General features: G+C 41.4%; 1 protein-coding gene across 1 annotated transcript in view; it reads right to left on the bottom strand.

The window, feature by feature from the left end:
- Window positions 1–2,894: 2,894 nt before the first annotated feature.
- Window positions 2,895–27,104, bottom strand: part of Octalpha2R (alpha2-adrenergic-like octopamine receptor) — a 52,897-nt gene continuing 28,687 nt past the window's right edge. Inside the window, exons 2-3 of the mRNA XM_064693817.1 lie at window positions 5,270–5,428; window positions 2,895–4,354 (exon numbers count right to left, since the gene is read on the bottom strand). Of these exons, the coding sequence (XP_064549887.1) occupies window positions 3,257–4,354; window positions 5,270–5,428 (1,257 nt within the window). The 3' untranslated portion in view covers window positions 2,895–3,256. The remainder of the gene's footprint in view (window positions 4,355–5,269; window positions 5,429–27,104) is intronic.

The following is a 27,104-nucleotide window of genomic DNA, read 5'->3' on the forward strand; positions in this document are numbered from 1 at the left end:
AAAACAAAGTCAGCTGCACAAATGATGTTGCATCGTTCAAAATTCATCCGCCGACTGTGTCGCACCTAAGTGCTTTAGGTGTGCCTGTGTGTGTGTGTGTGTGTGTGTGTGTGTGTGTCTGTGTGTGTGTGCATTTTAATGCAACTGTGGCTGCCTGCTATACGTTATGTTTCTGCCCCACCATCGATTTCTATTGTTTTCGCTTCCATTTTTTGCCCATTGCCTTTTTTGTTGCTTTTGTTTTTTTATAGCCTGAAACTCATTGAAAGTAGGTAAAAAGGGTATAATGCTTTCCGGCAAAAAAATATATGTATTAGGCAAATGTATATATTGTGTAAATTTATATATTCAAACATCTCCGACCTTGTAGAGTATATATTCTTGAGGCGACGAGCCGTCTGTCTGTTCGATCTCGAAAACTGCACAAGCTAGAGACTTAAAATTTGATATATAACATTTTTATGGACATCTCTCTCCATTTCTATAGGCATAACATTAAACTTATATTTTAATGGATGGATAAAGTATATGCAGATAAAGACTATTTTATTTTTCTGGTAAATTCCTGCATTTCCATTAAAATTGGAACAAAAAAACATATCTGAATTCTAGGGACTGAAAATTTCAGTAAAAGTTTGGACTTGAAGCAAGAATGTATAGAATATATGAGTGTGCATATGTGTGTGCATATGTGTGTGTAGAAGAAAGCTAGAAGTGCTAGTATCTCTTAGTCGGGCACGCCCGATTAGAGCACACTTGTTGTTGTTGTTGTTTTTTTTTCGTCTTCCTTTTTGTTGCAATTGACATTTAAGTGCAGTTGTTGCTGACAATCAAATTGTGAGTGTGTGTGTGTGTGAGTGTGTGTGTGAGTGTGAGTGTGTGGCATTAAAAATGCATGTTGATTGCAAAGAAAAGGCTCTGTCTTCACAGCCAAAAACAAATAATATAGAATTCGGTTTTTGTTGTACGGACTGACGGATTTGGCTGGCGCATTATTTATGAGAATTTGAACAATTTAAAGTCTGGCTGGCCCCCGCCAATAAATTTGGAAACATTTGCGGTGTGTGTTGAAAGCCAACAACAACAACGACGACGAGGGGCTAAAAGCTAAAAGCAGCCATAAATTCAAGACATGGAGCAAGACGATTACATCTCGGTGAGACACGCTTCTTAAATTTTTGGGTGCAGCCAAACGCAAAGTGTCTAAAATATATGAGAGATTCGTGTAGCAGCTGTAGTTTATGCCTAGTTTGCGGTTCGTCTTTCGACTTGTCTAAATGGGGGCCCGAATGGGCCCCATGCCAAAAGATTCTCTGCCTCGCTCTCTCAGTCTCTCTCAGTCGCAACTACCTATCTCTTTTCTCTGACTGTCTGACTGACTGACGTGTCGTTTATTCCTGTGACTGGCGCATGCATTTGCTGATGCATGGCCAAAAAAAGAAAAATAGATGGCATCTAAAGTGGCAGGGAGGCATCTATGGCACATCTGTGTATGCCCATTAGTTGTAGCTTTTTGTGGCGGCTATTCTTCGTCTATTTTTGTATAAAATGTGAAAATATCTTTTTATGCATGCATAGAAAACTGCAGCGTCTATTTGCTGCTGGCCCATTTTGGCCGCCTGTCTGGCGTTTTCTATTCGCTGCATTATTCTTACATTTATGTGCGCCTTTCACTGAAATATGCTACAAGGCAACATTAACGGCGCTCTCCGAATCACTCGACTGCGCAATGCTCTGTTCCGAGCGTAATAACACTTGACATGCGAAAAGAGATCGATCTTAGGTCAATGCATACGTTTGGCTACATATCCAGAAACTTATTCGTAATCAAACAATATATATAATTGATGTATCTAATTTTGTTATTCCGAGGGACTATAATTAATATAGTTATAAATATATATTTCTTGCGATTGTGGCTGATCTTGAAAACAATTTTGCCTGTTGAAGATCTCTAGTTTGTATATTATCTTCAACGGAAATAATTATAACCAAGTTGAGTGACTGCAAAACTGTGAGGACTGTGCAGACAAGTTGCTTTAAAACTGTGGAAACTATGTTCTTCTATTTAGGAAAGTTGCGGAAATATTTTTGATTTTAATGGGGAAGCAAACAAAAAACAATTACATTTTATGATGGAAATATTTTGCATTTCAATTTGGAAGAAGATAAGACAAAAAATTCACTTGATTTGTGACTCTGGAATATTGCTGGATTTTTTTTAGTTCAAATATTTAATTGGATTTAAGATCTATAAAACTTTGACTATGAAATATTTCGAAAATATTTTACATTTAAATTTGGAAGATATAAAAAATATTCAATTGGATTCAATGTCTCTTAAATATTGCGGGAAACTAATTAAAATAGAAACAAATTAATTTGATGACTTTAATAGATTTCTATCTGACGTACTGCCAGACGGATATACGCCTTTTTGGCTAATAGGAGCTGAGTATTCAAATGCATTTTCACTGCAACAAAATTGCAGTAGCAGCAGCAGTAGAAGCCGCAGCATCTGCAGCCGCAGCCGCAACCGCAGCAGCAGGCAACGAGGCGAAGAACGAGACAAAATAAAATTAATTTGTTGCACAGTATATACATATTTTTACTAGAGGCAGCCAATGTCATTTGCTTGACAGTTGTCGGTTTACACTTTGATGACCCCAAATCGAGTGCCAGAAAATGTGCTCTCGCTTTTCACATTGTTCACCTGCCCCATTGACATATTGTCGCCGAGCAGTTGTTTCCCTTACACCCCAGAAAAAAAAAATGAAAAATGGAAAATTTTCTGAAAATAATATCAAGTTGAATGGCCATTGAGTGTGCATAAAAGATGTTTGCTTAGATGAAATTCGTGTTTGCGCAGTTCGAGGGTCGAGTGTGTGCGTGTGTGTGTGTGCGTGTGTGTGTGTGTGTGCAGCAGCTGGGGTTCAAGTTTGCAGTTCGAGGGCAGCCTTAGGAAGGCAACTGAAAACAGAAAACGCATAAATTGAAATTGAGAGATTCCATCAAATTCACAGCCGTTCATTGCTTTTGAAATGAGCTACAATGTTCGTTACTTTTACAAAACACAATAAATATCAAATAAATATAGGGAATCAATATAATAATTTACTAACTGAAAGCAAATCTAACGCTTGTAATGCTGATACATGCCATGCCCATAGCCCATGGGTGTGCTGCCCATCGCGCGTTCGGTTGCCTTCTCGATGCTGGCATAGACGCACTTGTAGCAGCACACGTAGGCCAAACATCACTTGAACAGGATGCGCCGAAAGGCGCGTCGGAAGTCCTTGTTGAATATGGTATAGATGGCCGGATTGAGAGCCGAATTCATATAGCCCAGCCAGAAGGCAATCGCGAACGCCGACTCGGGTATATTGCAATGGCTGCTACACGCCGGCACCAGGATATACAGAAAGAAGAAGGGCAGCCAGCAGGCGATGAAGCTGCCCATGATTAGGCCCAGTATAAGGGTGGCGCGCTTCTCCTTTTTCCTTGCGATGCGTCGCTTCTCCTTCTCGGGATCGCGCGGCTTTGGCGTCTTTGGTATGGCCGGTTCGAGTTCGGTTTTGGCCGTCAGCTCCTTGGCCTTGGCCGCGGCGGCGGCTGCATTGTTCTTGGCCGCAACGGCGGCCGCCTTGGCCTCGTTGCGGCGCTGCTGATTCGATTTGCGTCCAAAGATCGGCTGGCAAAGGCGAAATTTGAGCGGCTTGACAACCGCACAGCGGCTGACCACGCCCGAATCCGAGCTGGATGGATCGAATTCACTCACCATGTCCGTATCGATGCCCACGGATAGGGCACGACACCGTCCGGCAATCGGCGACACACGCAGCTCATTGCTGCTCGCCGCGCCGCCAGCTACGCCAGCTGCCCCCCCACTGTTGCCGCCCGGCTGCAACGTGGCTCCAACGGCATCTGTGGCCACGCAGCCGTTGTTGTTGTTCAGCACATTGACGGAGTTGTTGCTGCCGCCCATCGACGGCGGCACGGGCACATTGAGCCCAATGCCGCGGCCCGTCGCAATTGTGCTGACCTGCAGCGTTTCCTTGGGCGAGCCGGTCAGGCCGTCCAGTCCGGCAGCTGGACTGGTTGCCCCATTGGGATTGGCATAGGCCAGCGCCGCCTGGGCGGCCACAGCCTCCAGCTCGCCCGCCTCCGAGGTGGATATATCGGAGGCCAAATCCATGGTGACCGTCGGTATTTGCATCGGCAATGTCGCGCTATTCGGTGGGGTCTCAATGGTGGCTATCTGTCGCTGCTGATGCAGCTGCAGCTGCGCTCCGCCCGAGCTGGAGGATGGCATCGGTATTGTGCCTTTCTTGTTGGCGGTGGTGAAGCTCGTTACCTGCAAAGAAGGCGCCAATCAGTTCGGTACATGGCTTTTCCATTTCCCAAAAATTCGATTTTAAGTTTCCGCTCAACAGGCGCGTCGACAAACAAGGCGTGGCACTGCAGTGTAAGCTCTGCGGCAATTATCAGCACACGGCAAATGCACAGCAGGTGTGCAATGGGAGTGTGTGTGGGAGTGTGCGTGTGCGTGGGTTAATCTCATGCCTGAGCAGCAGCTGCCACAGCTGGGGGCCTTTGTTTGTTCGAATTGTTAGTCAAGTGTCGCAGGTTTATCTCCTTTTTTTTTTTTATTTTCTGTTTGTGTTTGCCTTGCGTCCAGTTAATTGAAAATGCAAATTGTGATCGAATTGGCTGGCCGCAAATGCTGCTCAGGTCTGTAATTGTTGGCAATTCGGCAAAGGTAATTGACGCTGCGTGGCCAACTGAATGCGGCAACCATTAGAGGAGATTTGTACTCAATCAGCGCAACTTTGCGCGATAATTTGCAGCTTAAATCAAGCTTCAGCTATGAGGAAATTGCCAAATGTGGGCGAACAGCCATTACGGCCAACACGTAGCGCACAAATTGGCGAGAAATGGGAGCGGTGTGCGTGCTGCTCCCGCTTCGAGCTGCTCTTTAAATGTCCTCCGCCTTTAAGCTTACAAATATTGCGCATACGCCACATATGCCAGGGCAAAATTGCTGCCCTCAGCTGGCAGCAGCTGAACGCTGCGTTCATGTTCATTCAAATGGCAAAATTTGCATTCGCATCTGCGGCTGCTGCTCAACTTTACTCTGGCTGAACTGACCGAAGGAGCAACGTGAGGGGGGAGGGAGGGGGCCGCAGCTCAAATCGGCCAAATATGCCAAAGCTATCACTCGCAGAGCCACAAGAAGACACGTTTGGTACTCACTCACTCACTCACTCACCTGTTCGTTGTTTGTTTTGCGCGGATGTTTTTTAATGCCCCGTCTCGCCCGCGCCTTGGCGGCAAAGTAAATTCGTATGTACACAAAGACCATGATGCAGCTGGGTATATAGAAGGAGCCCAGCGCCGAGTAAAGCACGTAGCCAATGTCCTCGCTTAGCTGCAAGCAGATAGAGAGAAAGAGAGAGAGAGAGCATGAGTTTAGATTGGATTTGTTTTCCGCTGAGATTTATCGCTGAAATTGCTCAAATCTCAAACAACAATAAATACTCGCTGCACGATTTTGTGAGCTTGAGCAGAATTAAGAAATTGAGTGCGATTTCTAACCTTTATATTTAAAATCCAATTTGTTTTTAAAGTTGTTCTCTCCATAAATAAACAAAAATATTGTTGCAAGGAGAGTAAACTAATAGCTTTAATAAATACCAAAAATATATCTGATATGAGCAAATTGAGACAAAATTTTAGAATAACAATGCCTGCAAGGGCAAGGCTTGCGAATTCATTTTACTCGACTAATCGAAGCTCAATTATTCGGTAAATGGGAAAAATGTATTCAAAAGTCAAATATTTAAAGGATTTTGTTACAATTTCTTGTTGGCTATTAGATTTTTTATACAAAGTGTATTACTAACAGTAAAAATAACTATTAAGAGGCTCTAGTTAGGAGTTCCCGACTAGGCGATACCCTGAACCCTCTTCCACCAACACCAAATGCAGCATTTTCAACAGTAGATCTTATTGTACCAGAGAATATTTGTATATTCTCAAAAAGTCAATTGCATTTAAATTGTGGCTTATATTGGTGGGCAACACAAATTGGTTTACTATATTGATATCTATGTCTGGTAGCGGGGAGGTGGCGATAGCTATAAAATGAAAGATACTTGATGTATATATATTCTATTCTAGAAGCTACATGTTCACTTTGGTGACTCTAGCTCTTATAACTTATAACGAAAAAACGGGATTTCGATATCGATTCTTATCGATTACTTGGAAACGGGGAAAGTTATCGGTTATCGGAAACAAACTCGTTCAGCGCGGGAACTAGAAAGAGCTACGTTCTTGCGTCCATACATACAGACAGAAAGACGGACATAGCTAGATCGACTCGGCTATTGATGCTGATCAAGAATATATATAGTTTATGGTTTCGCAGATGATTCCTTCTGCCTGTTACATACATTTGCACAAATACATTATACACTTTTAACCCATTTTAGTAAGACTAGGATATACACTGAACTCTTACAAAGATTCTATCCTACATCTCAAAATTTCTTCAGTTCTCAAAAAGGCCCTGATTGATGGTTAAAGGCTGATTTTTTCGTAAAATTTATTAATTCCTTTATTTCCGTCAGAAGGTAAATAAGTAAAAATGCAAATTTTGCAAATTTTTCATAGATGTTAAACAGCTGCAAATTTGAGGAATTACCCAATTTTGATGTAAGGCAGATTCTTTTCTTTGGCCCGAATTGCTTGAGTTCTGTGTGCAAGCGATTTGCTGCTCAGTTGATTGCATTTAGGGACTTAAATTGAATGCAACATTGACTGGCGCTTGACTGCTGGCAGTCACTGTGCGAGCCTTTCATCCACTTACTTAGTTTGCCACGACTTGAAGCCTTTGCCTGATGCCTGATGCCTTTGGCATTAAAGTAAGTACGTACTCATAGTTATATTGAGTGCATTAGACTGATTTACTATGGCAATGCATTTACTGACTGACGACTGTGGAAAATGCTTTGTCAGTTCTTGCCGTGCAAAAATGGGCGAAAAAATGGTCGAAAAAATGCAAAGTGCACGATTTGCACGGAAAATTGCATAACGCTAAATGAACTAAAAATATTAAATTACAGCACACAAAAGCTTTGCCCGTGCAATATTTCTGCGACCGATGGTGGGGGGAGGGGGACGGTTGGCGGATTGAGGACCATTTTTTAGCTGCTGCATTTCATTTATTTAAAGCTGGCGGAATTAAATAGCATCACGGTTTCTGATCTCCGGCCAGATGGATGCCGCTGCTGTTGCTGTTGCTGCTGCTTGTGGCAGACTCTTCACGAAATTATGCAAATTAAGTGTTTTGATGAAAAGCATACAAAAAATAAAAGTGCACTTGATGCGGCCGAGAGACGGCACAAGTGCCCCCAAGCTGCACGAATGCCCTTTTAGCTATTGTTTTTGTTAATTTTGTTGCCATTGTTGCCGTTGTTGTTGTTGTTGTTGTTGTTTGGTTGTTGCTGCTTTCGCACATCATGAGAAGCTTTTCTGTCGCAGCCAGGACTCTGCTTAGACTCTAGAGCAACTTGGCTAAACAATTATTAGAGAAAAAAATATATATATATTTATGCAGCATATCAGCGCAAGCAAAAACGAAATTTATTTAACTTGTAAGCCGCTTAAAAGGGGCAGCCAAAATTGAATTTTTGAGCGAGTGCCTGTCGAGCCGCAAGTGCAGCTCGGGCTTATCATAAGCCACAGAAGCGCTGCCATATAAACTTCAGCCGGGCAAAATAAATTTCCAGTGCAACATCCTCTCGGCTGGCGTTCATGCAACTAGCCCAAGATGCCGCAACAAAATAAGCATAAAGTATTAAGCGTTGAGTATAAGGCTGCCAAAATATACATCTAAACGGCAGCACGTACTATATGCCTCCTGCCAGTGTATTTAGTATAGAGTATGCCAAGTGGCAGCCTGTGGCAGGCTTTGTCAGGCCGTGGCAGGTTCCGACAGCCATTTAAGCGGGCTGCCTCAGACTTGCTGCTTGTTGCAAGTTCCCGGCTGCTGCAGTTGGCCGTCTTTTGTTGCGGCATAATAAATCGCGCCATCATTTACGGTTTACTGTTGATATATTCGACAGCATTTGTCAGCGCCGCCCCCAGCCAGTTAAGCCACCTGAAGCTGTTGCGGCATAAACCAAAAATTTAAGCTGCAACTAAAGTTTTTCGGCTGCGGAGCACTTAAAGTATCATTTGCTTGCGTAAGTTACGTGTCAAATGATAGGCTTCCCTTTTGCACAGCTCGTAAATGAGCCGAAAACTTTTGCATAGGCATAAAAGTTACGCATACGCCAAGTTTGCCGAACTGCCTGGGCACGTAATCCTAACACCTGTGTGCGTGTGTGTGCGTGTGTGTGCTTTCACATATGATTATCTGGTCTGGCGAAAATGTTTGGCTAACGCATTTGGACAAAGCTCCTTTGGCAACTGGCAACTGGCAACTGGCAGCTTGTAAGTTGCAACAGGCGAGCTGCGTTAAGAGCTGGCAGCTTAAAATAAATTGTCAACGTTGCGTGCTGCCAACTTCTGCCAACGGATTTAATGTAATTGAAAAGTTTGCTTTCTGCATTTGCCATTTTCGCTGTGCTTTCTTTCCATTGCTTCTGCGCTGCATTTGCGCTAATTTGCAGATTTTCAAATTGCGCTTTGTTTATTTGGAAAGTTCTTTGCGCCTCACCTCACCGTCTATACTGTGTGTGTGCACAGCACAGTGAAAAGATGCGAAAAGAAATATAATTATTCTGCAATTTTTAATTAAATGGCATTGGGCAAATTGTTGCTGCCGCTATTGTCTTCATCCTGTTGCCGCTGTGCCGAGCTTAAGCTGCTGGAAACAAAAACTCATTATGGGCGACCAAAATCGTTACAGTCACGCGGCGGCGGCGCTAAAAAACTGTTGATGAGCCAACCCGGAGCCAAGCCGGAGCCAACTGCCAAGCAAGGATGACGATGCGAAGTGGAAAATGTTCAGTGCAAAGTGCTCAGATGGAAGCGCACAATTTATTGAAATGTAAACATGAAACAGCACACACAAATGACTGTAATTAAAAGATATAAAAAAAATGATAAAAATATTGTCCAGCCAGCAAAATGCAACAACCACCCGCTGCCGTTCCACATGGCGTATGAATAATGCTTAAGATCTACAAAACAAATCAACTATGTGTGTGTGTGTGTGTGTGTGTGCATTTGAAGCAAAAACAAAAAAAAAAGGAAAATGTACAAATACTTGTGTGTGTGTAAGCCAAAAATTCTGTTGTAAGCACAAAAGAATTTCAATCCGAATCGTTGCTAAAAGTTTGCACAAAAATGCTAGCGCAAAGCAACAAAAGAAGCGCAAGTGAAAGTTGCTCACGACCGAGTGTGATCGACTTGGAGATACCCTGCAGCTAGCACGCAGTTGCCGCGGAATCTAACCTCGTGCTTCCTCTTCCCTAATAAATGTTTATTGTATTGAATCAAGAATAGCATACATTTTTGCTCTTCTTCGCTCAGGCCTAAATGATTTTTTGAATGCCTTCGGTATGTATAGTCCGATCGTTGTGAAATTACCAGGGCTTAAGAATTCATGGCGTAAAAATGTGTTTTCTACTTAGATTTTGAAGAAATGGCCGGAGCCTTACTAAATATTCTGATCTTCAAATCATGCTTAAGATACCTTGTGGTATGCGCACATATCGAATGCTCACTGTACTGAATCGGACGCGTTGTTTCTTAAACCTAATTGGCTAGCTGAGCAATAATGGAATCTTCAACATAATACAAGTTTCAAAAGCGATTTTTATCGATTTTTTATGAAATGAATATGGAAAAATATTGAAACTTGATATGCATATATTAATGGAGAATAACAAATGCAGAATTAGGCTTTTGCACGGACAGACATCCGGCAAAATCGCGGCAGATCGGGGAAGTAGGCTTTATTGATCACGAATTTATACACTTTTTGGAACCGGAGATGACTTCTTCTGCCTGTTACGTGCACTTGCACAAAGCCATTACAGCCCTTTTAGCCATTGTCAATAGGTGCAGGGTATATAAAAAAAAGGGAAAAAGGGACCAAGTGTTTGAAAGTGTATATTTCTGTGTGAGCGAGGCAAAATAAAAATGTGCGTCTTGCCTCGAGGACGCCAGCGCGCTGACATGGTCGAAGACGGCCGCGAGGGGGCGCCGAAGCGCTTGTCATCATCGGCAAAGCTTTTATTGTTGTTGCCGTTGCAGCGTTTTTTTTGTGGCAGCAATAAGCCAAGACTCAATGCAGCAGCAGCAGCAGCAGCAGCCAAAGCATCTACGCAGGACAGTTGGACCCACAAGGCCGGCGCTGTTGAAACAATCAATAAATCTAAAGTGCGACTACAATTTGCAGTTGGCTGCCAAAGAAACACGCGCAGCTAGCTTTTGCCAGCTTTGACAATGTTGTCACTAGTTGGGCAAGCACCCCCCCTTCCCCCCCTTCCCCAAGTCCACGTCATTTTTAGCCCAACTGCCCTTGCCTTCCTGATTTGCATTGGCGTAGCTGCTACTGCTGCTGCTGCTGCTGGTTCCTTCTTGTTTGTCGTTGCTCAGTGGAGCAACTATTTTGTAGTCAGCGCTGCCAATTTGCCTGGCAGTTTCCTTTTTCTTTTGTACTCGACTTGACTGGACTTGCACTTGCATTTCAATTGAGTGCGTTCTGTTTGCCTCCGTTCGCCCCCATATATATATACACATATATATATAGTATACCCAACTGAGCCCCTGTCGCCGCCGACTCGGTTGGAATTGCCACGCGTTGACTTCATTTTCTTTGGCTTTGCTCGCACCCGCCATCAACTTGAATCAATTGACAAAAGAAAAGTAGAGAAGAAAGGAAAGAAAAGTAAAAGCTGGCTACTTAAATGTGCGCTAATGCTTTGAGGGCCACAATAACCCAACTAAATGTCCAACACGCGCCACAGTGCTCGACAATTAAATGTGCCCAATGACAAAAAATTTAAACAGATGCCCGCTTATAATGAGTTTTGCTGCCGGCAGCCCTCAACAGATAATATCAACCAGACCAAGGTGCTTGCCTAGCTACGAGCTGCGCTCTTGCCAGTTTAATAACACCTCAACAATCCGATAGAGCCACGAAAAAATATACTATTTAATACTTTCGTAATAGAGAAATTCATTTGAATTTTTATGGAATTTTAAAACAATTTATTTTTACTGGAAGGCCGGATATGAAATGCTTGCATTAGCATAAAATGACCGTAGTTCTTCAGGCCTTCTTGGTCTCATTCCAAAAGCTTTCAATCGAATTTAAAATTGTGCCTGTCGATATACCCCGCCACCTCTGCGAAAAAGCAGAGTATATTATTTGCGTTGCTTGGGGCGTGGCCAGTTGGTTATTGCCGCCTAATTGCGGCTAACGGTATGCTTCATTAAATTGCAATTTTTCGCAGCACAATGCGCTAAGCCGCGGAAATGCATTGGCCGACATTGCGTAAAGCCCGCCCCAAAAAGTAGGCAACAGAAAAAATGTTGAAATTATGCCAGCGGCCTTTTAATTGTGGCCGGCGGTTTTATGGGCTTATTATTTGATTATGTTGCACAACAATAGGCACAACAACAACAACAACAACGAAAACAAGAGCAATAATAATAGCAGCCGGGAACCCCCCCTCCCCCCCGCGTTTCCGCTGCGAAACGGCGCTTTTATTGTGCGGCTTGATACAATTTTTAATGCCAACCACTTTATGCTGATTGCCAGGCCCCAACCTAATATTATCGTAAAAATAAAAACCACAGCTCGCCAACTGTTGCTGCTGCTGCTGCTGCTGGTCTGTTACGGGATGTACTCATATTTGTGCCTATTTTTTACTTTCCTTTTTTTTTTTTATTGTTACAGATCGTTCAGAGTGGAAATTGCCTGTTGACACGCAGACACGATATGCGAGTGTGCGAGTGTGTGTGTGTGTGCTGACCTACTGCACGGCAATTTGTTTTCTCACCTGCTGGTCAGATTTTGGCCAACGGGCATTAGTCGCAGCCGCTATATATATTTTGATTGATGTTTATTCGTAACGGGGCGCTCTATAATTAGAGAAACACGATTTGCGTTCCGTTTTATTAGATTACGGACTTCAGCAAGGCAATACGAATGATAACTCAATTCCGGGTCCGGCTAGTTTGCGGCCAGTTATTGATTTTGCATCATTGGCTTTGGGTGCTCCGGAATAAATGAAATGTGTAATTAATACGGGCATTGTCTCGCTCTAATGGCAGTCACATAAATATCACAATAAGCTAATGGGCCCGTTTTAGTGCCCGGCTAAATGCTAGAGAACTATTTTCCATATAGACTGTGTATGTATATGTGTGTGTGTGTGTGTGTGTGTGTTTGGAAAAGCATGTTCAGTGTATGCTCGCTCGTATCGAAATGTATGATAATATTATGCTTTTAACCACAATGTCGCATACATTGTTAATCATTTGCAGTTGCCATCGTTGTAACAAATTGCTGCCAAATTGTTGTTTTGGGGCTTGACTTTTGCACAAAAACACCCACGCACACACACACACACAGGCACAAACACTGCTGCACGCATCGTTAATTTCAACAGTAAATTAAATACAAGCATCCTCGCATTGGGCCAAAAACCCGAGCCAAAGCCGGAGCCGGAGCCGGACTCACACCAGGCAAGCAGTTAACCAAGCATGGCCAAGGCTACCAACATATCGGGTTGTGCCTGTGTGCATGTGTGTGTGTGTGTGTGTCTGTCAAGCCAATCGGAAATTTTAAATGATCTACTACTGGGCCAGCTTTGGTTTGGCACTTGCCAAAAGGGGCGATTCGTTCGCATGTGCGAGCTGTAACCAAATTCGCCTGCTGGCCATTAGAAGCATAAAATAATTACTGTGTTTTGTACAGGCTAACAAATCTTGTTGGTTGCAAGCACGCGCGCACACACACACACTCACTCACTCACACACACGCACACGCACACGCACAATACGCAACGCGTACGGCTAATGCACAAGCCAATGCAGGCAGGAACGGCAACAAAGCTGCACAAATTTTAACGCTTAATTGTTATTGGCACACTAACACATACACCCACACACACACACACACACACAGAAATGGGTGCAAACAGCATGACACTTGTGAGCCGAACAAATGGACAACTGCGGCTGTAAGCCATGCACAAGTTGCCCATTGAGGGACTTCGATGGGTTGGGTTGGGGGTGGAAGGGGCTGAACTGTGCTGTGGGCGGGGCTCGACCGCAACGACTGCAACTGCCACAGCAACAACTACAAACAAACAAGACTGCGATAGTCGGGCGTGCTCGACTAGCAGATACCCCTGTCTTCCATACACACACACACACACACACACAATCTGAGGTTGTGCTTCTCCGCATTGCGGAAATTGAGTTCTTGAATAGCTTCGTTGTTTAAAGTTCTTTATGAAATTTTCAATGCATAACTATGGCTTCCAAATGTGTGTGTGTGATTACCAAGACCAAGTCGCTAGTTTTAAGTTATTTTAGTTATGTTTTTCTTTTTAATTGAAGTGAAATAATATTCACAATCTGTGTATAATATTCGAGCTTGTTTTGCGAGTTATGCCTAAAAAACCAAGCCCGCAAATCTTTTTTAATCGTTATTTCGAAAATGGAACTAGATATTGACATGGATATATATTTTATGTATATGATATATATTTCAAAATCGAAATTCTCTAGTTAGATCGACATTTAGATGAAGAGACTGATAGGCAGGCAGACCTGGCTAGATCAGCTCAGCTCGTCGTGCTGATCTTGTGGTCGGAGATGCCTTCTTCTGCCTTTTGCATACATTTGTTATACCCTTTTTAACCATTCTGAATGGGTATTTTTTTTTTCTTTTTTGTTGTTTTTGTTGTTGCTGCTGCCGTTGCTGTTGACCATCTCTTAACAAGCAAAACAGTTTTGCACAGCTCACGCAATTTCCATTGTTGTTCTGGCTTGTATAGTCTGCAGGCGAACTTTGCCTGCCCGATGCCCCCCCCCTCTGGCCACGACTGGCCACGACTGGCCCATTATTTATGGCCTTAAATATGTACATGCATAAAAAAACCGCATGCACATAATGTGCTCTATTGAGTTTCAATATTTGCTATTTTCCACAACGACTTTTAAATGGAGGCTAACATATTTCACGTTGCATATTACGCGATCAATTATTGAAAGCATTGTGCATTTTGTTGAAATTCGATGAAATTCAATACCAAAAGTTTTTAAGAAGTTTCTTTTGTTTAAATTCGCTTTTGAAATGCATAACTTGTACATTATTAAAAGCTGCCTTGAATATAATTATAGCTAAGCGAACAAATATATTTCTAGCTAGCGTTATTTCGTAACTTTAAATTGAATTTAAATAATTTTTTTTAAATTATTTTAGTTATATATCTAAATATAACTTTGTTTATTGGTGCATTCAGCTAATAATTTTGTATATTTTTCTTAAGCTCACAAATTTATATTTTATATATAACTTTATATTTGTAGTATATTTATTTCTATTTACTTTAAAAAATATAATTAATTTTCCTTTAGACTCTATGCTTTGTGCATTGCCTAAATTGTTTCTCACATGATTTTCATATTCATTCATCATCAACATATTCATATTCAAATTTCATTTGTGTTAATACAGGTATATATTTTTAATTTAAATTTATTTATTGTTTTTTTAAATTCCTATTAAACCTTTGCAGAAAGGCACAAGTAATCGAATATGAATTAATTAAATTTGCAATTGTCAATTGGCTGAAAACTATTTATTAGCAATTAACATGTCACTTTCCAACATTTTCAATAATATATTGCATTTAATTGCACTCCAGTTTGATTCAGTTTTTAGTAAACCAGTTGCAAATGTTTCTAATTTCTACATGAGGGCATATCATATTCAATTATTTTTATGAAAAAATTGCACTTTTTTTTAGTAAATATAAATATTAAATTGATTGAGTTCTTTATGTTTCCAGACTTTTGAATAGTGCGCTATATAATGTCGCTTTGTTTTTATTATTATTAGCAGCATCGAAAATAAATTGAAAATTTTGTATTTATTTATTTTGAAAGAGTTTATAGAGTTTGCATGGACAGCTGGCTAACTGAATTTTATTGTAGCCTTAATTGAGCAAAAATGGGTATGCTGGTTGAACTCGTGACCTTTTTTTTTTTGAGCGGATGTCAGTTTGTTGCACGCGCTTCAGTGCCTCAAAATGTTGCAGTCAGTCATTTGGCAAATTTGTTGCACATTTCAATCATAGAATTATTGCAAAATAAATGGAATTTTTTACATTTTATTTGCATATTCACTATTTTACTCCATTTTGCAGAGTATCTGCTAGTTGAAATTGTTTATGGTTTCAGTGCGAATATCGCTGCGATTGTAAAGTAGCGTTTAATTAAAATCGCCCGGCCCAATTGCCTTTATATATTCGCGTAAAGCACTTAGTTAATGACATTAAATGCATTGCTGTTTCGTCTGTCATTGAATCCGGGCATATTGAACAATCTTTACAACACCAACAACAAGTTAAACAATTGCAGTTTTTATTACGCAATACAAACTGCATATTAAGCACTTTGTGTCGGATTGTGCGTGTGTGTTCTGTTTTAATATGAAACACTTAATTGCAGCTTTATTTCGTGATCTGTTTAAAAATGCTCACATTGCCATAAAATGTGCCGGCTGCACGCAAGCGGGTACATTAAGGTAGGGGAGGGGAGGGGAAGGGGGCGTGGCTGATTGCATACAAGGCAAACGATTTGTTATGTTAAATGCCGGTAATAATTTTATTATAATTTGCATTAATTTTTAAACGACATGGCCAGCAAGTGCAGCAGCTGCCGATGCTTATCCACGGCGGCAAATGGACTTGGACTTCAATTAGTTAGAGTCCGGGTCCACTTCAAATCTTGCACATGTGTGGACTTAAGTTGGGGGCTTGTGCATGTTGAAGCCGCGTTAAGCATGCGCGCACTAAAGGCAACAATTAATTAGAGCGCTAATTAACATTATTAAAATACAACAACGTTGTCGGCAGACTAAGGCGATTGCCGCGCGTATATAAGTTGATGCCAGGTAGGATGAAGCGACACACAGAGATACGAGAGACGGGACGGGCAGGGGAACAAATGTAGCTGCCTTTTTTGGTATGGAAGCTGCTCATTAAAAGCACATTTAAGATGTTTACAAACGTGTTCTAAGACGCCGCACACACCCCCACACACACACACACACACAGAGACGCATTAACTGTCAGTTTTTAAGGCGCAGCGAAACTAGAACACGTCGCGAATTGTAGAAACTGCGCCACGCCCCGGAAGTGGAAGTGGAAGTGTATGTAGGAAACAACACAGAGCTAAATATAAATGTGTGCGTAGAATGGGCGTGTGTGTGTGTGTGTGGCTGGGACTTTACTTTACAGCCGGGGTATTACCACAAAAATCTGAGCTGCACACGCTGCCATCGTGCTCCACATTTGATTGGCCCCTTAATGGGTGGCGGCGTAAAGGAGAAAACTTTACTTTAATTGACAGCAAAAAGCAATTTGCCTCATTACAGCGAACACGAGCGTAATTAAATGCCGTCCGGGGGCTAAAAGCGACCCCAGCGGAGCCCACAAGGCTATATACATATATATATATATATATAGTATGTATGGAGGGCGATAAATGAGCAGCCTTCAATTCGAGTTGCCCGCCGAAAAAAGGGTCAGCTACAAAATGGCGTGGCGGACATGCGATTTAGTTTCTTATTTGACACTTTTACTTATATACCCTGCAGCCATTGAAAAGCGGGTACAACGGATAAACAGAAGACAACATCTATTTGTAAAAAGTGTTTTGTTACGGCAACTGGGCTGGGCGGGGTATCTGTTGGCCGTGCACTGCCTTACTTGTTTTTTCCGGCTTCAATTCTGCGAAGGGGAAAAACTTTTGGCTGTTGTTGTTGTTGTTGTTGTTGTTGCAGTCGTCGCAAATGTCATTTTAAGGACAATCATGAGGTCGCTTCAGTTTGTTGCCGCCACATTTAAAGTCAAGTTAAAGTTCAAATTACCGCTCAAGTGTGCGACAGCTGCCGCCCTCCAACTCTGCATCGATTTATCCAAAACTGACATAATTATTATGCAGCTAAAGCACACACACACTCACACACACGCACACACTGGCAACTCGAGCCGCTTGAAGTGGACGCCCGGCACGGCTCTCAAGTGGTTGCTGGACATGTGCTAAAGGGCGTCGCCTTCAGCCTCCGCACAGCATTCAGCTCTGTTCCACTCCACTTGGCCGATTTATGGCGGCTTCTCTGTGCTCATGTGTCTGCTGGTAAAAGTGCCGCCCTCTTCTTGTTATCCGACCTTAATTTAATAAAGCGAACAATCGACGGCAGCGATAACTTTAAGCTACTATCATTAAGCGGCCTCAGCAGAAAGTTTCTGTTTGTTTCCTTTGCTGCTGGCCAAAGTAAATATTGAAATCCACAACCTCTCTGAACCGCATGCCAAAAGCGACAACAACAACAACAACAACAACAGCAACAACAAGCATCGCCCCAGCATACAAATTTGTGGGCGTTGCTGAAGAGATTTGTAAACAATATTTTGTGGCATACATTTGGGCGTAGAAGCTCGCAAAAAAAAAAACAGCTTCTTTTGCCTCGTCTCTCTTTGTCTCGTCTTGTCTCGATTTCGGTTTCGATTTCAGTCACAGCATTTAAACACTTGCATTCTGTTTTGCTATTTGCTGTGGCTTTTAGAAGCTTGTAAAGAAAAGAGAGTATCTTAATTTCAGCACGACTTTTTAAAGCTTTGAAGGTGACTTAACAAGGTATTAAGGTTTTATTACCCCCATGCACAGAGCAACTTACTTTCGTAGGCTTAATTCAAGCTGGAAAAACTTGACTTGTATCATTTTCATTTAATTTTTTAGCTGCAGACTGATCACATAGATCGGAACTGACAATGAATATAAAGAGCCTTTTATTTAAGGTTCTTTACTTATTAAACATATCTTAATTATGAGCTTCATCATACCACAATCATTTTAAGCATAATTTCTCAATTGTTGCCTAATATACTTCGTTTAGACTTAGTTTTAGGAAAAAGAAAAACGAGCAAAACCTTTAAATATTCGGATTTTGAATATATTATTTGTCTGCAAGTGTATTGAAACTTCGGCGCCCGCAGCTAATATTTTCCTCATGATTTATTGGCCCAGCTGTTTGTTAGACATTTTATTTAAGGTTCTTTATTAAAACGACTTATCTTAATTATGAGCTTCATCATGGCACAAACATAATTTCTCAACCATTGCCCAAAATTTGACTAAGTTATAGGAAAAAGAAAAACCAACAATATCTTTGAATATTCGTACTTTGAATAGAAGCAATATATTGGCCAGCCATATACATGTATTTGTCTGTAAGTGTATTGAAACTTCGGCGCCCGCAGCTAATATTTTTTTTCTCATGTTTTTATTGGCCCTGCTGTTTGTTGGGCTGTTGAAGTATTCGTTTTTATTTTATTTCTTTAACGTCTGATGAAATTTGTTTGGCCTTTTGCTGGCATCAATTGAGAGCAGAAGGTTTACTGGATTATGGCATTTTTATGAAGCGTATAATGCGAAAAATGAGCAAATGAGATTAAAAACTTTGACGGTGTGTCTTAGATTTGAAGAATGTTTTCCTGTGCATATATTAACAATAATAAAAAAGTTTTCCGTTGGCTTTTCTTATACATATATTTTCCTTGTCAATTCCACAGGCAGCCTTGAACTTGACACTGTATTAGCAAGGGCGGCAGGCGCCCAATCAATTTGCATTAAATTAAACATATTTAAGGATGCCACAGAAATTGCGAGCCAGCTACCCAGGCGAACGTGGCAAATGCGGGCAAATGTTTTGCAAACCCACAGAAAAAAAATGGAAAAAATGTGTTGCTAACACAAAAATTTATCACAACTGTCGAATGTATGGCCGGCAGATACTTTACGGCTGTCGCCAGCCTGTCAGCTGCGGAACTGGCTCCAAAATCGACGCTGTGCTCTCGCTTTTTATTTCGATTTCATGCCCGGCAATTTAACATTGCTTTGCCATAGACATGGACTCACACACACACACACACACACACACACACACACACAGAGAGACAGGCTCGTGATTGCTTTGCACTTTTTGAAATATATCCCTCCCGATATGCCCGCTATGCGTAGTTATTTCTGATCATAAAATCAATATGCGCATACTAAAATTTTATTTCTTTACAATTTGTGTACGAATTTCCTTTGTTGCTGCTGCTGCTGCTGCTGCTGCTGCTGCTGCTATTACACTCCCCTAATACCCCCAATCTGTCCTGTTGCTGTTACGCTTTTCTCCTATTTTCCTACAGTTTTTATACCCTTGTGGAGGTCATGAAATTTCTAACGCATAGAAGGCGACATCGTCGAGCCCATAAAGTACGTATATATATATTCTTGATCAGCATCAACAGTTATGTTTGTCAGGTTATCAGCTTGGCAGGCAAGTCGAAACCAGCTGGATCGGATCGAACCATCATATATATATATATACTCGGCCCAAACTTAAGTTCTTGCATAAAAAATTTGTTGATAATTATACCAAACCTCGGCTTTGATTAGTTTAACTTATTTGTGCTCGATATCTTGTTAACATCGGACTAATATATTGTCACAAAATGTATTTATTTGTCAGGAATGTATTTCATACATTCCATGACTTTGATTATTTATGAATATTATTTATAATTATTATAAAATTATTATAAAATAATTATAAAATGGAAGGCTCGCCAAATCCAACATTGAATATTATTTATATTTGATATATATACTTTAAATTTATATTTTCTTTTAATGAGATATTGAGTCCGCAGTTTCCTCATATCAGCTCTGCTCAACGTCACCAATCAGACTATCGATAGATAATTCCTTATTACAAATAATCAACATGTCTCTTATACTTCTATCTTATACTACTCTTCATCTGTTTTTTGACAATATCATGAAGCTCAATAGGAAGCATCTGCCTCTCAAGATGTCCTTAACAAGCACAGCAATAACTAACTTCTAGATTCTCCCCAGCCAAGCTGTGAGAGTATTTGCTCTTCGGCGTGCCAAAGACTGTTGTAATTTCTCGTTTGTTCAATTTGTTGTTTTACTTTGTTTTTGTTACTTTGTAGTCCATTTAATTCATGCTACGCAGGAACCTGGCGCACAGCTCGGTTTGGCACATGTTTTGTCCATTCAGCTGTGTGTTTTGTGGAAATGGAAAGCCCTGCTTTGACATATTTTCCTTTTATAGTTTGTACTTTGCGTTGCAATATCCCATAGGGTCGTTTAACTTTTGATAGATATAGCATCGATCTGTCGATAATATAAACGACTTCAACTTATAGGTGTCGAACACTTTTCCTTTAATATGCAATTTGTTAGCTCAGCTATACAAATGCTTATCTATTTGCTTAGCAGGGCTTCGTTCCGTTCCCTCACGTCGTATACTTAATAAATGTGATTGTGTTGTCTCGGCTTTGACACGCTTAATGACTTGCAAGTGTTTGCCCTGTGCTCGCCTAATTGCGTTTGGGGACAGCACAAATAACCCGAATGGGCATTAGATGGTTCGATAAGCGACAACAACTCAGCAAACCAAAGCGGAGCATCGTGTGCCATCGCCTTGGCCATTATATCATACGGGGCATTCAATACAAATTGGTAATATCTCATTTATTTGGTTGACTGTCGCTTCTTCCTCTTCTTTTGCCCAGCTTGTTCTTGTTGTTATTAAATTGACGCATGTGCTTGTGGCAGACAAACACACACAAAGAGAGAGAGATACACATACGCATAGGGACACTTACATGCGGTACGTGCTGGCTACAAGTCCTTCAACTTAACGTTGCTGACCATGCGGGATAAGGGGGGGAAATGTGGGCGGGGGGTAAGTGGGTGAGACATAGCCTGAATACTCATTCGCTATCGTAACGAGTTTGAGTGACCAAATGTCAACTATACAAGAGTGTACACTTATTTCATTTCCAGATTTATGGTAACGTGTTTGGGTTTGGGTCGTGTCGGGTTTCAGCCCAACCCCAACCCAACCCCAACCCACCCGGCACCACGAAACCCCAATCGTCCGCCCACCAAGGCCGCATGTAAGCAAACAATTTGAAAACCTCAATGTCCTGGCTGCTTCGCTGACAGCAATTTCTGTTGACAGCCGTTGGAAAATATGTGCCAGCAATGTGCCATCTCCAGTTGTTGTTCGTTTTCGTTTCGTTTTTTCTTTTTAGCATCTCCTGTGCATGCTGCATCAGATCGCACTTCACTTGCACTCGCTGGCAACATATCAGGCACAGCGCGCCGGCGAAGAAGCAGAGATATAAAGAGAGAGAAGTGCCATTGTTGCTACATTTTACAGTTGATTGCTTTGGTTGCCACCAGACAGGATCTTAGTGGGATATGGGTATTTTTTTGGATACCCTAAACACGTTGTGCGTATATCTGTGGCCTTTCTTATCAACGATATTGTCATATCCGCCTGTCCGTTCGATCTCAGAGACTATAAGGCCTGGAGTAATTTGGAAAGTAGCCTTCATGCTACTCTCACAGATTAGGTTTCTGTAAAATATTCTATAATTTGCCCCGTTTCCACTTAATTGAAGAGAATCGATATGGAAAGCCTGCTTGTTGAGAATATCTCGGGGCTTATGGATGGATCCAGAATACTTTTTGGATACCTCCTTATCTACAAATTGGAAACAAGCTCTTGGGCTTTGGTGGAAAATAAACACCTGCATATATCACGAACCCATTTGCCATAGTTTGGGCCAGTGTATATGTGTTTGTATAGATAGTAGCTTTTTTATTTGTAATGAGAGTTTGGCGCTTGGTACAGAGCATCTGCTAGTCGGACACTCCCGACTGGCGCACTCTCTCTCTTGTTTTGTTGCAGAATATGCTGTCACATCGCCACAACGCAGCAGCTCTCATCAATTTCATGCCACAATCCGTCCCATTCAGGCATCCATTCAGCTGTCCTGTCGTTCGCTTTGATGTCGTTGACCTCGATTACAGTGTATCATGCCACGCACGTATTTTTGCCCGATGTTTATGTCGGTGTAAAGAGTTTAAAATGTGGCCACAAAGCACTCCCTTTCGCAGACTGCACGTAGGAATTCATCTGTTACTGGCCACAAATGGAATTTCACTCGATAAGTTAAATTATTGATGTGATTGGCAGCAATTGAGCAACAATCGCACTCAAGTGGCGTCTACTCCTAATGCCAAGTGGACATGGCTTTTGTCTACTAATTTGACCGGCATGTTTGTTTAATAACATATTTACTATGCTTTGCAAATGTTTATATTATTCAACTTGAATTCAATTCGTGTGGCTGCTTTAAATACCTAACCGGGGCTTTGCATGTGCTTTGCCAGTTGGCCGCTCTGAATGTGTCGTAAAAGTTGACCATAAATAAAATCAGTTTGGCCAACTGACCGACTAACGAGCCGTCATTAACCGAGTCGGCGTGCGTGTTGACGGTTTATACTAACTAAACGACCGGCTGGCCAAATCGGGCTGGCTTAAATGGCGGGCTTAATCCCGAGGCCAGATGCGCTGGCAATGTCGGCTGCGGCTGCGGCTGATTAAAGTGGTTTTAGTGAGCGACATAAATAAATAAATTAAATAAATAGCAAAACAAAACAAAACAAAAACGGAACTAAACATGCGCCAGATTTGTGGCGATGTCAGGATAAAGCTCAAATTGAAACTGGGTCTGCGCACACGAAAGCTCAGCGATAAATTATGATCGCAGCTAACTTGAGACCTTTCGCACACACATACACACACACGCACACGCACATGTGGCCAGTTTAATATTTTATGCTAAACCTCAAGACCAACTCAAATCTCATAAAGTGAACATAAAACATGCAAATTAAAAGGACCGAACACGTCGTCCAAGCTGAGGATTGAGCGCACAAACCAACCCACACAAACACACACACACACACACACACAGACACTCTCGCACACACGCACTAACAGAATGAACTAATTTACACAAAAACAATACAATTTGCTAACCCATAACAGCCCATCGCCGCCCCATTGCCCACGTCGCCCCTCACTTCATTTCTTGGTGCGTGGATTTTGTTGCTTTAACCCTATTTCCACATTACATACTCACAGCCAAACGGCGCCACCCAGACATTTATATCCTGCCCCCCCCCTCCCCCCTTAAGCCCCAATCCCGGGTCTGTATTTAGTTCTGTGTGCACTGCGCAAAAATAGTATGCATTATTAAATGCTATCAAAATGAGTTTCTTCTTGTGTTTATTGAACAAACATTTAAAAATGTTTTGCATTTGATTTATTCTTGGCCTGAGACACAAAAATATCTCGTCGTAAATAATTCACAGCCATTTAAACAAATTCTAAAACATTCTAAACTACACTTTTCCATGAAATGTGCAAAATATTCTCGCAATAATTTCTTGAATTGCAACAAGAGTTTTGATTTATATTGTTTTTGTAGGCAAAATAAAATAACAAAATTTTAGGTATGTTTATGGACTGATAAGATTAACAAAATGGAATTTTAATTAAAAAAAATATTTGTTATTTTCAATTCATAGATTTTTTCGCTCAGTACATGCAGAAATTTATATGTGACCACATATTGTAAATCTAGCTGTCATGAGACCCAAGTCACAGTGTCTCCTCATTTTAATCAGACAGCGATGGTTTTTTTTTGTACCCAGAACCCAATAAAAATGGTTAAAAGGGGTATGCTGGTTTTGTGCAGGATTATGTAACGGGCAGAAGAAAGTATCTCACATCCCGAATCAATTATATATATTCAACACGACGAGCTGAGTCGATCTAGTCTGTCTGTCGAAGAAGACTGCTAAAGACTCGGGATTTAAAATATATACATCAATATACATATCTACATTATGTAGATAAGTATAATATTGATGAATATTGATTTTTGCACCTGGTTTTTTAAACACAACTGGGAGATTATGCGAGCTAGACACAGCAAGCTTGATATGTAGTTTCTTGTATAGAATACACAGATAATGAACAATTTTTGTGAATACCTCATTCCTTGATTCTTGGTTTATACACAGAATTTGGTGGCATGTTTGGGATATATAGTCAACACTGCATTTTCCATAGTCTGTGGCTGGGGAAAGATGAGGCACAGTCGGTGCGTAAAGAGGTCAATTAGCGGCCAGGCTGTTTGTCTGTATGTACTTCTTAGATATACATATGATTAGAAGATAGTTTATACCATGACGACCTACCTATGAGGCATATTATTTAAACATCTCCTTAACCATTATTGTAAATAGGTTCATTGCAAATATCATATAAGTCACATAATAGTAACTATGCATCCTTCCCTTAGCTTGGTAGAGATCCGAAGGCATTGATCGATTCCAGCGCAAAATAAAACATAAATAAATAAATTAAAAAAACTAAAATACACATAAAAAAATAAGTTAGTTCGAATGCTTGGCTATCTTCTAGTCGGGCACTCCGCTTATTTGTTTCAAATGCTGCTCTTATCAGCCCGCTCTTCCCATTAGCTGAGCGTGTATATCAAAGGTGTAGCTGTCCTTTTTACTAATACACACACAACTAAATATACATGTGTAGCTATAGTTAGTATACAGAGGGCAATCAATGGCAGTTGCTTATGGCGCATTTTGTGCGCTCGCATACCTTTTTTATTTCTCGAGGTTTTGGCCTGCGGTCCAAAGATTAAGTTTTTGCCATACTAATTTGCCAGCTAAATTGTTGTGCGTGTCTGCCAAACAGCTATGTATGTTATGTGTAGTGCGTATTTGTTGCTCTTAATTACGAACATTTCTGTGTGTGTGTGTGTGTGTGTGTGTGTGTGTGTGTGTGTGCTGTGTCAAGTCCTTTGCCTCGGAGTGGTAGATGTCGTCGCCTAAGCCAAAGGCAAGCATAAAGTAAGAAGTTAAATGGAAATTATTTAATCAAATAAGGCAAAAAGTTTGCCAACAACAACCGCAGACATGAGCCACAGCCACTGGGCTATAATGGGGCGCTGCCACGCCCCCCCATATATGATGTTGCCTTCTGCTTAAAAATTGGCAAAACCAATTCATTTGATTCATTTGCATGCAGATTGTGTTCTCTGATTTTCCCACAAAATATAGTATAGGGCAAATGCGCCTTTCTCTTGTGGCTTATCGGGCTGATTTTAAATGTTGCTTTTCCGTCTTATTTTTCAGTCCCAGCTCGCACATATCCATATATACATATATTCAGCATGTGTGCGCTTTTGGCATAAATCGTAGATATTAGTAGATTTATTTTCGGCTGACATGTTCACGCATCTTGCGCAAATTCATTCGGCCTAATGAAACACATTTGCCCATAGACAGGCAGACAGACAGACATATATGTATGTATCTGCTTTCGGTCTGTAAATCGTCTTAATGGCATGTAAATGTGGCAAGCGTTGCGTTTGTCCTGTGTCCTGTTGAGACCTGGGCTGGCTTTGCATCGAAATTTGTGCACTTTAAAATCCTTTGAGCCCGATGCTGTTCCAAAATGAATTTAATGACTTAAAAGCTTTTTTGCGGTACACGTCACTCATAATACAATCAACGCGACATGCCCCAAAAAATGTGCTGTGCCGTAATGGCAGCAGTTTTGCAAGTTTAAGGGTATTTACAAAAAGTTTGCCGGCAATCAAAATACCTTTCCTACCTGCGAATGAAAGAGAGATGGTAGGGCGGGGGCGAGTGCGAGAAAGCTGTGTGTAAAGGTGTGCAATTATTATTGTTTTATGTGGCAAGTTCATGCAAAAGAATTAAGTAACTGTAAATGCAATAAACGTGCAACCCCAAGCCCCCAAACCCGGCCGGCCCTTAAGTACCGCACCCCGCCCCGGAACTACGAGGCGCTCACTCCGAGGGAGTTTTTATGGGTTCGACTGTCAACCGCGCAGACGCCCAGCAATAAATTCTGAAGCGAACGTTAAACGTGCAACATATTCCCCATGTTTTGCCCCGCTCGCTGCCACTTGGGCTGTTGTGTGCCACACACCCCACTCAGTTTGGAATAAATGAGCATTTTGCACCGTGGGGCTTTGTGGCATCATTTTTCTCGGACTCTTCGTCGAGCAGCAGCAGCATTAGAGAAGCAAGCAAACACCTAGCCGGGACCAGCAGGACGCCAACAATAACGAAGGCAAATTGTAACGCCATTAAAGGCCCCAAGTTGGCCGACGCAACAAATCGCACACACTTTAAGGAGTGCCCAGGCAGGAGCCCAGCGCTAGTCCTTCGATTTCTGCTTGCTTGGCAGCGATGCTAAATCAATTGCAAAAGTGTGCGAAACGATTGGATGTCATGTCCTCGCCTTTGTGCCCTCTGAGTGATGAGGTGGGATAGCAGCACCAGGATAGCAGCAGCAGGATATTCTGCTGGTGTCTCGTCCCTCCGGAAATTGTGTGGAACAGCAACACGTATTGCGGCAATTCATTTTGCTCCTTTTCAGTACTCACTTTCAGCGTGTTCGGTGCGTGCCTCGATCGCATAAATCATTTTTTCTTGCGCTCCAGCATAACAAAATGTACTCAATTTCCGTTTATGTGCAAAATATGATGGCAAACTATTTGTGTGGAAACTATTTATAAGCAAAGCAATTGTCCAGCAAGAAATCAAATTAATTATTTTAATTAGCATCATATCCAAACAGATTGATTGCATTGTATACGAAGTTGGAAGATTCCATTGAATATGAGTTAAGCATAAGTTTGAGGAGCTTAGGGTAAATCTATTTTATACTCGATGATAAAAACAAGGCGAGCTCTGGGTCAAATTGATAATGTTGAAAATTCGAGTGTTTGTTTACGCTCATATATATTAGTTGCTTACTTATATCTTAGTTGCTTTAAGAATACACTCTTTTAGTTAATAAAAAATTAATATTTTCTAATTTATATAACATACATTTGTGTTTTGAC

Source organism: Drosophila montana, unplaced genomic scaffold (assembly GCF_035044405.1).
Source record: "Drosophila montana isolate Dmon_TW-CO22-7 unplaced genomic scaffold, ASM3504440v1 contig_3733_1, whole genome shotgun sequence".
Lineage (NCBI taxonomy): Eukaryota > Metazoa > Arthropoda > Insecta > Diptera > Drosophilidae > Drosophila > Drosophila montana.